At 39.8% G+C, this 13,101-nt stretch overlaps 2 protein-coding genes across 2 annotated transcripts in view; both read left to right on the top strand.

Annotated features, from left to right (window-relative positions):
- Positions 1-378, top strand: part of LOC309567353 (uncharacterized protein) — a gene marked incomplete at both ends in the record, with an annotated part of 72,434 nt that extends 72,056 nt beyond the window's left edge. The window contains one exon of the mRNA XM_082272768.1: positions 373-378. Coding sequence (XP_082128894.1) covers positions 373-378 — 6 coding nt within the window. The remainder of the gene's footprint in view (positions 1-372) is intronic.
- Positions 1-13,101, top strand: part of MYH7B (myosin heavy chain 7B) — a 77,263-nt gene that overhangs the window by 11,436 nt on the left and 52,726 nt on the right. The window contains exons 2-8 of the mRNA XM_082272767.1: positions 373-535; positions 2,558-2,661; positions 3,012-3,155; positions 4,456-4,612; positions 6,757-6,784; positions 9,777-9,873; positions 12,150-12,173. Of these exons, the coding sequence (XP_082128893.1) occupies positions 436-535; positions 2,558-2,661; positions 3,012-3,155; positions 4,456-4,612; positions 6,757-6,784; positions 9,777-9,873; positions 12,150-12,173 (654 nt within the window). The 5' untranslated portion in view covers positions 373-435. The remainder of the gene's footprint in view (positions 1-372; positions 536-2,557; positions 2,662-3,011; positions 3,156-4,455; positions 4,613-6,756; positions 6,785-9,776; positions 9,874-12,149; positions 12,174-13,101) is intronic.

Raw genomic sequence — 13,101 nt, 5'->3', positions numbered from 1 at the left:
CCCAATGACACCAATGATGGGGCACTATTCCTCCCACTGACACCAATGATGGGGCACTATTCCTCCCACTGACACCAGTGATGGGGCACTATTCCTCCCAATTACACCAACAATGAGGCACTATTCCTCCTAATTACACCAATGAGTGAAAAAATCTAAAGGAAAGTAATCTAGCCCTTTGAATGGCTTTGAATGGCTGCAGTCATTTTCTTTTTTCAGGCTTTCTTACACTTTTGTTCTAGGGTGACAACCCTCACTCTTCTGTATTAGGGAAAAAGATAGGATTACATTACCCCTCTTCTTGACTGTATCAACAAGCTGAGGAATATCCTGCATTATATTATATGGTGTAATAATTCCCTCTTTTTTTAGGGGTGAGAAGCATTCTGGATATTTCGGTTTCCGGTCCTTTTTCATCTCGCTTCATCTCCCATCATGTCTTCCCTCCTGGATATGACCGAGTTTGGGGAGGCAGCTGAGTACTTGCGGAAAAGTGACAATGAACTTATGAAGCTTCAGACCATCCCTTTCGATGGTAAGTGTCAGACACAGCTAGGTAAGTGTGAGGATACTATATAATAATTTCATGAAAAGGTGTAAAATGCCATGGACCAGCTACTGAGAGTGATAATTTTACATAAGAATCTTAAAGGGAATTTCTACTACTGAAGGCTAGTTTGGAACCTTTCATTTCTGGCCTCCCCTTCTGAACATACCACTTGACTGGCTGTCTTGTGCCTCCTGATCTGCATTCCTTTTTGGGATAAATGATCCTAAAAGTATAAAGGTTAGTTGATCAGCATGACAGCCAGTCAACCAGCATTTACAGATGATGAGGTGGTTAGGAATGGCAGATAAGTATTTGTTTCAGTTGAGGTTCACCTAACCAGTACTGCTGTCTCAGTTTTCTGGATTAAAGCCTAACTCCATCTTTGGCCCAAACTAACTATTTAAAGTGATAGCAAAGCTGGTTGGAGTTAGGCTTTAAATTTGTCTAGTGATTGGGTTTCAAATAACAGATTCCTGCAGGTCACCTTTTATTATGAATTCGTACTGGGCGCTGACTCATTATTCCAAATTATACCATTACCTGGTAGTGGACTGGACATAGTAACAAGACTCCTTAGGTGAGAAAAATTATTGGGCTCTCCACATTCAATTAATGTCCATGTAGAAACACTTCTTCACGATAGATAGATAGATAGATAGATAGATAGATAGATAGATAGATAGATAGATAGATAGATAGATAGATAGATAGATAGATAGATAGATAGATAGATAGATAGATAGATAGATAGATAGATAGATAGATAGATAGATAGATAGATAGATAGATAGATAGATAGATAGATCTGAAAAGTAACACATCTATCTATGTGATGTCCTGAACTCTCTGATGGCCCATAGTATGCAACCAAGGAATACACCAATAAGCCATTCCACTTCATGCCCTAGTTGCATTAGGAGGAAAGGGGGGAAGAATTTCGCACCACTCTGTGCAGATCAGACATTGAGTGAAGGAGGTGCTTGTTGCCTGACACCATTTGTATACTTCAAAAGAGAAGCATAGTTATGAAGAACGTCTCTTGGTTCTCATTATGTCAAGAAGTGAGCAGTGTTCAGGTCAACCTTACAGGAAAAGCAGGTCCCAGCACCCGCTTGACCCACATCTCATGTAAAATGGTCCCTAAATTGGCCCTTTTGCCACTTCACATTCAGCACAAATAGTGTGTGTCTGTCCCTGCATACCCCTTTAGATGAGGTCAAGACTAGGGATGAGCTTGGGCACATTTGAATCCAGGTCCAAGCCATCAGGAAGCTGTGGCCTATACCAGGCCAATCATCTTCGTCCAGGAAATTCCCCACCCCCCAGCTACATGTATACTAGGGGTATGTATATGTGTGGCTACCAGGCAGGGAATGCCTTGGCTGCTTATGGTTTGAACAGTACATGTGACAGCTTTCTGGAATGCTCTCTCATGTGGGACAAGGATCTGAACATGTCAGAGCCCATCTCTAGACAAGACTAGGAGATGATTCTTATGTCTGTCTCCATTAGGTACACTTTGGTGGTGACCAATTAGTCAAGTTGGAGTTTTTAGTGGGCTTATAAAAATATAAATTTGTGTGCTTAAATAATAAAAAAAATAAAGAGAGAGACTTCAAAGGTCAGTTTGCAAATCTGTGAACTTCAAGGACTCGTTCATGCTTGCATCACCCAGCGAGTGGTGGACTGCCTTTCAGAAGGCATTTGATAGGCAGTGAGGAAGTGCCACTAAAAGCCCTCGCCACTGCACCACATCTGCATTGTAGTTGTGGGGCAGCCCGAGTTACTTGAATGAGTCGCGTTCAGCTTGCAGTACTGTTCGCAGAATGTGGCCTCGTGAATAATGTTTCCTGGACCACAAAGCATTGTGGCTGCAGCAGGTACAGTTCTCCATATAGCTGCCTTTGCAGCTTAGGGAGAGCACCTAGGGGGGCAGTAAAAAAGTTTACTCAAACAATACACGTGTAATATGTGGTACGCTCAGGTCAAATTTTTTTTATTATTTAGGTAAGAAGAAAGCTTGGATTCCAGATGAGAAGGAAGCTTATATCGAGGTGGAAATAAAGGATTCTTCAGGTGGAAATGTCACTGTGGAAACTAAAGACAAGAAGGTGAATAAATATTCTACATTCAATGTACTGCAAAATTATAATGTCTTCTCTGCCCACTTTACGTTTTGGACAGAGCATGGAATTTTGAACCTGTCATTTTATTTTTGGCCTCATTGGAGAGATTTCTCTTTACTTCCTGTCCCGAAGACACAACATAAAGTTAGAGGAAATCTTTTCAATGCAAAGTGAATTTCCCCTTTAGACAGTTGTCATTAGAACAGTTTTCTTCATTGAAAGTTTAAATCTCATCTCCTTTTCTGGTGACAACATTTTAGATTTACCATAACTTTCAGGGCTCTGAATAGTGTGATGAACCTACATATTATTTCAGTGTTTTTGTTTCCTCTCAGACTCTCACTGTGAAGGAAGATGATATTCAGCAGATGAACCCTCCAAAATTCGACATGATTGAAGACATGGCGATGTTGACTCACCTAAATGAGGCCTCTGTCTTGTCCAACATGAGACGTCGCTATGCCAACTGGATGATCTATGTAAGAGACGTTTATATAATTAGAAAGGTCCTTCAAATGTGCCAGTTACCTGCGCCCACTAAGAGAAGCCATTTTGTTGCCTGGCAGTGTGTTTTGTTTTTTTTTTGCCTGTGCAAAGTTTTGAGATTTCACTGGTGTAAATGTAATGAGTGTCTTCAAACACATGGCACACACAAGGGCATTAATCACAGCCCCATCAACGTGAGAGAACTGGTCTCTGTTCCTCAGGTGGACACTTACAGGGTACACTAGACCGCCTAAAATAAGCACATCTAAAGGCAGTGTTCCTTGAACACCTGTGTCTTGTAGGACCACCAAGCTCTTCTTTCAGTTTCCAACTGCAAAGAGGCCCCAACAAGTGACCTACCATCACTGTGTTCTCACCACCCACCCCCTGAGCATGCATGCTCACTTGTCCTATGCAATTATCTCTATCTTGCACACCGAAAACACAGATGGTATGCACCAGACATCATTATGGCCCAATACATGGTGCACCTGGCTAAACACCACCTACACTCCAGGAGAAACTAGATGACAATGACGGATGAACTTGAGACCACCAAACCACAAAGACAAAGAAAGTCACTAATATTTGACACCAAGGCATATATTTCCTACATGAAATTCATACACTACTACAATCTGAAAACTAAAATAGTCTGTCCTGGGAGTAATTTACCCCTACACCAACACAAATGATCAGTGTGGGTGGTGCAGAGTGTTGATGAATGGTCTGTCAGTTTAATTAAAATTTTTGGTTAGTTCAGGTAAAAAAAAAAATTTTTGATATTTTTGAGCCACATACTCATGGTTCTCCTGAGAGTTCCTGGTGCCCACAGCCCTCCTTCCCCTACTTTCACAGGTTAGTAAAAAAGATCTTTCTTGAAGGTCATTCGAAAGCCAGGTTGTCTGTGCACAGTTTTCCCCTTTTTATAGTTTGTATGTAACAAAAGAAAATTTATTTTAAGCGGCAGTGGCTTTTTCTTAAATTCTAAATGATCCCTTTTGCATTTTAGGTACATAAAAAGTTAATCTAACAGATCTGTGCCTTAGTGACATCTACAAAAAAACATTCCCACAGCTGGGTAGCCGTTCTCGCGGCTTTATTTAGACTTGTGTAAAGAAAGGGAGCTTGTTTCATGCCGTTTGTGTGACTGATGATGTTCTAAGATGATAAATATCTCACAAAATTCACCGTGAAACAGACGCATTGAAGTTCTTGGAACTGATCTGTAGGCGCTTTATAGTTTATGAGCGCAGCTGTCGCCCAGCTCATGTCTGTCTTTTTTCTTCTCAGACCTACTCCGGGTTGTTTTGTGTCACTGTGAACCCATACAAGTGGCTTCCTGTGTACACAGCCACCGTAGTAGCCGCATACAGAGGGAAGAGACGCTCAGAGGCTCCACCCCACATCTACGCCATCGCTGACAACTCATACAACGACATGGTGCGGAGTAGGTATCCAGGAAAACAATTAGCTATACTTTGTTACTTTCTCCACTGTCATTATGAACACTAAAATATTTCATATTTCCCAATTTCATAAACAGCCACTGTCTATCCCCTAGACTGATCAATATATGGGCAAATTTATGCTGGGTTTTGGTAAGCCTCGTTTCTTTGAAAGTCTAGGAATCCAGGCTCATTCTCTAAGACAGGGACAGCAGACAGATTTGTCTTTATTGTTTGGATCTCATTACGTTGGAACCCCATACAATTTTTAATGGCTTTGGATAGAGTGGGCATATGTTCGAACCTCTGTTGCATTCTTTTTTTCGTCTGTGACCCATTGGGTAGCTTTCTGCCCAGGCGGCCAATGCCTGTAATACCAGATGTGATTGGAAATCTACCCAGCAGACAATAAAAACCAGACAGAGGCTTCATCCTTTCTCCACACTACAAAAAAAAAGTGTGTTTAGAGTTGCCAATGAGAAGATTTAACTTCATCTCCTGTCCAGGAGATCTGTGTCTCCAGAACAGGGAGTTGAGAAAATATTTCTAATGGGGGGCACTGACAGCAATGAAAGCCGAATAGAGGTTGCCTTGAAAGTCTCTCAGAAAAGTGTTTCAGAAAAGAAATACTCAATTTGCTGCCTTGGCCAGCTTTTTCAAGCTGGCATTTTCGCTTCTCAGCTCACCTCATGATCTTTCAGAGCCTGGGCTGGGCTTTCCTCAGCTACCTTTGCCATGGTAATGCTTATTGGAGAAGTTGTGGAGTTGTGGCATAATTCCTTTGATATATATTTTTAGAGACTCCTTGTTATAAAATGTTAATTTATTTCTCTTAGGCTGGGTTCACACATGTGAGAATTGGATGCTGGTTTCCCCGCATCCTATTCGAATGACAGAAGAGTGTGACCGGCTCTCAATGGAGCCAGTTCACACAGGTCTGAGGGTACCACGGTCCACATTTAAAAAGTATTTGATCCTAATTCAGGTGTGAATTCAGGCAAAAATTCAGACCTGATTCGCACCTCAATCGGTGAACAGGGACCCCATGCTTATAGCTGTGGCTGAAGCAATTGTGAACCCAGCCTATCTGTATATTGCCAGAACATTCTTTTTATCTTAGAGATTAAATTAATTCAGAATTGCTCCTAGAGGAGCTTACAATGTCCATCTGTCAAAGTAAAAAAGAAGTGAAAGCTCTCTTGGTTAACTCTTTGCAAGAAGATTTGATGTCATTTAAGTGTTGTCCTGACACCTAAAATGTATTGAGTGCTGTCCTAATGGCATTAAAATGAATTGCAGTCACTTCTTTTATACTCAATGCAGTAATCTGGTCCAAGAATAGCCCTTATCAGTGGCATACCTTTCTACAGAGCAGAATCTTTTGGTATGCTTTGGGGATTGTGAAGGAAAACTGGGCACACACAAACACACAATATATAGTCTAAAGTATGTGGACATCCTACCAAATTATTGATTTTAGGTGTTTCTGGTAAAGGGTACTATTGATGTTACAGAATATAAAGACATTTTAGACAATTGTGCACTTCCAATCTTGTGGTAAAAGTATGGTGAAGATGGTAGAATCCATTTTCTGTTCCATCATGACTGTGCAACTGTGTACAAAGCCAGCTCCACAAAAACATAGTTTGATGTGTTTGGTGTGGAGGAAATTGAGTGGTCTGCACAGAGCCCTGACCTCAACCCTACTGAATACCCATGGGATGAATTGGAATGCTGATTGCAAGCAAGGTTTTTTCTCCCAGCTTGAGCACTTGACCTCACAAATGCTCTCTGGCTGAATGGGCACAAATGTCTATAGAGATACTCCAAAGTCTTGTGTAAAACCTTCCCAGAGGAGTGTAGGCAATTATAGATGGAAAGGGAAAAAGAGTAGACTATACATTATTGTCGATGGTTTGGAATGGGATATTCAACAAGCTCATATAGGTGTAATGGTTGGGTGTTCACAAACTTTTGGCCATATAGTGCAGTCTCATCGAGAGCTTTGAACCCAGGTCTACTAAGTACTAATCCCCAATGATATTTATTTTAACAGACATTTACATGAATGTATTGCAAATTTCATAAGCACCAAAGTCAGTAAAATTGCTCTGACTTTTTGTTTATTTTTTTTGCTTTATTTTAGATCGTGAAAACCAGTCTATGCTGATCACGTAAGTAATTTTTAAAAATATACACATATAATTACTACGACGCATGCTTTATAAATGAGTAATAAATTCATGCCCACTCTCTGGAAATATTAGCAACTATAATTTGAGCAATAGCACTCATCAGCCTAAGTGAATTAGCTCTTTTTCACTGACTCGCTTTCACAGTTGCCATAACATTAAATGTGGCTAAGAAGCTGATGGAGGCAGGAACTCTTGTTCTGTGACCAGTATTCAAAATAAATTTAGAGAAGAAAGAACTTTGTCTAGAGCAGTAGTTCTCAACCACCCTGTCCTAACCCACTGCCGGGCCACAGTTTCCTTTCTCTAAGGGCTTAAGCTGCAGATCCCCTAACCTCCTAGAATGCTTACCAGCTCCCATAGTGCTAGTGCTACACAACCTCCCATAGTGGCCTGCAGTGTCCCTCAACTGCTCACAGTATCCCCAGGCTCCCCAAGAGCCCTTAGTCCCCAGAGTGCATCCAAAGATCCCATCCCTTACAGTTGCCCCCAGCTCCCCCCAGAAACCCCATCCCCTACAGGGCTGCCAAGTCTACTGCAGAGTTCCCTCACTGGAACGACCAATATCCCGTCCCCCTCCCCCCATAGTGACACCCAGCCTTTTCCATTTTTTATGTATGAGTATAAATGTTTTATTTTACTGTTGGGGCACAGAAGGTTTTAAAATAATATACAGGTCCCTGGTCTTAATAAGGTTGAGAACCACTGGTCTAGAGCATATTGGAACAATTTATTACTTACATTTACTTTTTTTAAGTTACACCCATTTTCCAGTGCATAGTAATTTACAGTAAAAAAAAAATCAGTTTTTTTTTTTAATTCTTAAAACTTTTGACTGTGTAGCATAAAGCTTCATGGAATCAGAAGATCTCAATACTGTTTTGTCCATGGTACAGCAGCTATGGAAAATGGTATTATCATTGCACTGTAAGGCTGGCCATACACGGTTCGAATCTCGGCCAGTTCAGCAGGAACCGGATGAGATTGGAACCTTTAATGGGCAGGCTGAATGTACCAGGTTTATTGATTGATCGACTTGAGTACAACCAGCCTGTTGGATTTGCTTTCACTTAACGCAAGTGGCTGCTATAGCCACTAGCGATAATCATTGTCTTCTCAAGGTGGGGACGGCTTCCCCCGGAAATTGGCCAGTGTTACAAGACCTGTATGTGTATTACAAATACATCAAATTTGCAATAGCAAAAAAGCTGGAAATTACAGCCCAGCTGATCATTAGTACATTATAAATTTTGCCCTAACAGAGTTATACTGCCTCAAGGATTATAAAGTAATAATAAAATTTAGCCATTGATCCTCCCTAAATTTTAAATACTGGCTAGTTCAATTCAGGCATCAACACCAACATTCCCTATTTAAACAATGGACTCAGGGTGATAGATTCACATACATATATATATTTGCAAGGCGACAAAAGCTAAATTAAGAAGCACACCAGGCACCGTTCACATCGCAGAAGCACACCATGACCTAATTAGGTAAAGCAGAGATCTGGTATTAAAATGCCTGGCTATTCCCCTTTGGTGGCAATCCCTCTATCATTGTCCATAGCCTTTGTTATCTGGGACTGTAATAACAGTCAGTCTATTCATAGCAGTGAAATCACTTGAGAACAATTGGTCGGCGCTGATACAGAGCATTAGAGTTTATCAGCATTGTCATTCCCTGTAACTCTACACTCATACAGAGCTTTGTAGCAAAGCGTCACCATTTCTCACGCACTTGACTGTATTTAGATGCAAGAACAGGGCTGTCAATGGAATTTTTTAATTCTTTTTATTAAAACACACAGATTTGCATCTATCCATATATCCAGATCTTGAGACTAGTTAAAGGGGGTTTACAGTTTCACTAAAAGCTATTGTATTTGCACATTTTGGGCTTATTACCAATTTTACCTATGTACACATGACATAACTATTAGTTTTTTTTTTTTTTACTACATTTACTTTACAGAGTAGTAGACTCTCCCCCTAGTGGCTAACTTTTTATTAGGCAGTTAGCCAGCACCCCCACAGAACAATTGTTAAGATTGCAGTATTAGTCCTGACTTGCTCTTGTTTTGAATGTCTTTTGGGAATGGGGCTTCCCTGAGGCTACTGAATTCAAAAAGAGTTTTAAATGCATGAACTAAATCTGGGGTCTCCAAACTATGGCCAGCAGGCCACATCCAGCATGCTACAAGATTTTATCCAGTCCGCTGCAACTGGTTATGAAAATACCCCCACTGTTTGGCAGTGGCTTGTGTATCGTAATATGGAGACTGGCACATCCACAGCTAGCCAGCCATGACACCCCCCCCCCCCAGTCACCTTGATGGGCTCTCCTGGATGTAAAGGAGAACTCTTATGGGCTCTCCTGGATATAAGAGAGGATTCTGGGGGGGGGCTCTTTATAAATCTGATTTTTTTTTTTTAGCCCATGAGTTTTTGTGAACTTGTTTGGAGACCACTGATTTAAATGAATAAAAAATAAAGCATTATAAACTATAATTTTCCTGTTTTCTTATGAATTCATTGCTTTATGTTTGCTGTGAAATTCTTTTGGTGAAGGTCTTCTTAATTTAATCTCTTAGTTTATCGTATAACGAATGTATATGCTTGAACATTTCAGTTTCTAAACTAGGTGCTATAAATCTACATTTACATGTCTCCCAACAATTTACAGTTGGAGCAACTTTAGGTTCCACCCTAAGTCCCTTCCTAAGAACTTAAACTTTAAGTCCCAACCTAAGAAGCCCAAACTCCTCCTATATTGACCAAATCTACACCAAATGTTTGAAGAGTTTTTTGTAGGTTTCAAAACATTAATGGTTCCTTCAAGATAGCAGCATTTACGTTTTATGCATTTTCATTGTGGATTGAGTCCAGTGTTGTATTATCATCATCGGTACAACCTAATGATACTGAATTACTCTTCCTCCATTTATCATCTACCATCTTTCCGTTACCCCAAGTGGAGAATCCGGTGCAGGCAAAACTGTTAACACGAAACGTGTAATTCAGTACTTTGCCATTGTGGCAGCCCTTGGTGAAGGGATCGGGAAGAAGAGTGTAAGAACGAGCCTTTGGCAGCGCTTCCCTTGCCGTGGTTTTACCATTTATTTTTGTACCCCTATTACTATCTTCTTTTGCTTTTTTGACTTCTTACATGCTTTCAAACTGGCTTTCTACCCTTTAACTTTAACTAAAGTATCAATATACAGTACATGTTAATAAAACAAGGGTTGTACTAGCAATTTTGGTAATGACCACAAGGGTTGACCTGTTGAAAGTACTTTATAGGCTTTATGGACACAGATCTATAGACTGACTTGCCCTTGCAAAGTTCACACATGTGGTCTGGTGTAATAAAAGGTTTATAAATCCAATAATGTAGTAAATGGTGATAACTCCTATTGGGGAGGTTGCCTGGTACTTCCTGCTCTGTAGACACAACAGGAAGTGAAAGAAAATCTCTCCAAAAAGAGAGATATCCTATATTATTCAGGGCACGATTTCCCCACTATTAATATTCTGGTGACTCGAAATTTGGGAATTTTGCCTTGCTTCCAGTCTCCATGACAACAGTCCACAGGACAAGTAGATGAGACGAATGTTCCCAGCAGGGATACAGACAGATACAAACCTGACAAAGGTTCTATCCCACCTTACCACGCTCTCCAAACATAAAAAGAATATTGTAGCTTTAGGTTCACTTTATTATGTCTCTTTGGATCTTGTATGGCCCTCCTACACTGCAGAGAAAGTAATAGCCATGCAAGAAATACACACATTTGCTAAGACTTGGAAAAAAATCATCAGAGCACTTTACTTAAATAAGACTGTTGTATAAAAGATCCATTTGTAATGTTTATACTGGGGCTCTTTACTGTGTTTTTTTTTATGCTGAACTCCAGGCACAGAAACTTTAATTTAAATATACTCATCAGTAGCCACAAAGGATATTAAATCCATTTTGTGTGCACCAAATGCTTTTACAAACCTAGATATTACAAACAGCAGGCTCCACCTATTACATGCAGCCTGCTGAAAACAACAGGAGGGGGCGGAGACAAGACCAGTCACTCTGCACAAGGAGAGGGAGCAGCGGTGAGCGGTCTTTTTTACAGGAAGCTCCTGCACAGAGGTAAAGTTTCTCACTGGATTACTGCACAGATCTGGAAGAAATCCACTCCTTAAATTTAGACGTTATTTGCTTATCCCAGAGTTCAGCTTTATGATATATTTTGTGATGGAGGTCTGGTCCGTTGACCAAAACCAGCAAGTGGCCATAGATGGATCATTTTTTTGATCAGCCAATTTGATTTAAAAAGACCTAAAATGATTCCTGCTTTCACACATTCAAGGTGGATGGGGGAATCTCTCTGCTGTGCTACTGTATTCTAGCAGAAGGACTCCACGTCTGCAAGAATACACTGATCAATGCTGCACCTGATTGGCTGCAAGCACTGATTGAGCAAAAATATACTGAAAATCCCATTTGAGAGGAGTCAACTCCCTTCAAATGGAAATGGTCATACATGGATGGAAATTCATCTGGCTCCTGCTGAACTGGATAAATTGTATTCCATGTATGGCTAGCTTAGGAGAGATACATAGAGTAAAAGTAAGGGTGCTACAAGGGAGGCGGTTGGGGGTGCTTAAAATGCGTTCCAACCATGTGTTTCTAACACCATTCCACCGCAGGTCTAAATGAGCCCTTACACTTTCACATCTAATTTATGGTCATACACCAGGTGGCTCCAGCTTCACAAAAAGACCTTATGGAGCTTGAAACTTTCTACCTCTTGATGTTGCAATACTAGTCTTCTCTTTTTCCCAAACGGCACTAAAATATTTTTACGTACTTTTTCAATAATTGCTTTTCATTTTCTTCGTATACCTATTAGCTTTTTTTTTGTAATCCTGATTTTTTTTTTTAAGACCATCTGCTTTATTCTTAAATCATCTGGATTTAACAGCCTTTCATTCATATTTTCTCCCATTTTATTTTAATCGCTATACCTTTTTAGTGTTTTTGTGCAATTGATTCTCTTTGGGCTTTGCTTTATACAGTGTATTTGGTTTTTCTTCTTCTTCTTCTAATTTAATTATGGTTTAAACATTTCCCTTTTGCTTCTTTACAAGTTTTTAATGATTTTTATTTATCCTTGATTTTGGTCCTTCCGCACCTTGTCAGCTTAATAAAAAGCTATACATTACTTGGCAACTCCTAAATACCTGTTTATTGACAGCTTTTTGTGGTTTGGTGTCCTGTATAACCATTGTTAAATTAATGTCACAAGAAAGCTAATTTTTTTTTTTTTGCTTTCTTTTACATTTTGTAGCAAGCTCCAGCCACCAAAACTGGGGTAAGTGGTATATTTTAATAGGTACATGTACACATACAGTGAAAGCACTTTTTATTTATTTTGCAGTACAAAGTTCACAGGAATTATAGGGCCTAAAAAAATGTTCAACATTACTTATAATTTGAATAAGGGGAGAGTGTGTAAGAGTAGAAAAAAAAAATAATGTAATAATTTTATTTATTTACTCCCCTTAAAAAAAAAAATTTAATATAAACTTTTAAAATATTTTGTAAGTTTGTTCACTTACAAAGACATAAAGGGCCTCTAATTTGTTATCATAGGTGTATTTTAAATGATAGAGACAGAATATCAACCAAAAATCCAGAAAAATACACGATACAAATGTTATAAATTGAGTTGCAGTTCAGTGAGTAAAATAAGTATTTGATCCCCAAGCAAAATATGACTTTGTACTTGATGGAGAAACCCTTGTTGGCAAGCACAGAGGTAAGATGTTTCTTGTAGTTGGTTACCAGGTTTTCACACATCTCAGCAGGGATTTTGGTCCACTGTTCTTTACAGTTCTTCTCTAAATCCTTAAGGTTTCTTGGCTGTTGCTTGGAAACTCGAAGTTTCAGCTCCCTCCAAAAATTTTCTATAGGATTAAGGTCTGGAGACTGACTAGGTCACTCCATGATCATAATGTGCTTCTTCTTAAGCCACTCCTTTGATGCCTTGGCCGTATGTTTTGGGTCGTGGTCATACTGGAAGACCCATCCACTACCCATCTTCTGTTTTTTGGCTGAGGGAAGAAGGTTCTCATCCAAGATTTTACAATACTTGGCCCTGTCCAGTGGTCCCTTAATGCAGCAAAGTCAGCCTGTACCTTTAGCAGAGAAACAGCCCCAAAGCATAATGTTTCCACCTCTGTGCTTGACTGTAGGGATGGTGTTCTTAGGGTCATAGTCATCATTTTTCTTCCTCGAAA

This window comes from Pelophylax lessonae (genome assembly GCF_965119305.1).
Source record: "Pelophylax lessonae genome assembly, chromosome: 11".
Lineage (NCBI taxonomy): Eukaryota > Metazoa > Chordata > Amphibia > Anura > Ranidae > Pelophylax > Pelophylax lessonae.
Note: the sequence above shows the minus strand (reverse complement) of the source record. Positions and strands in the feature narration are given on the sequence as shown.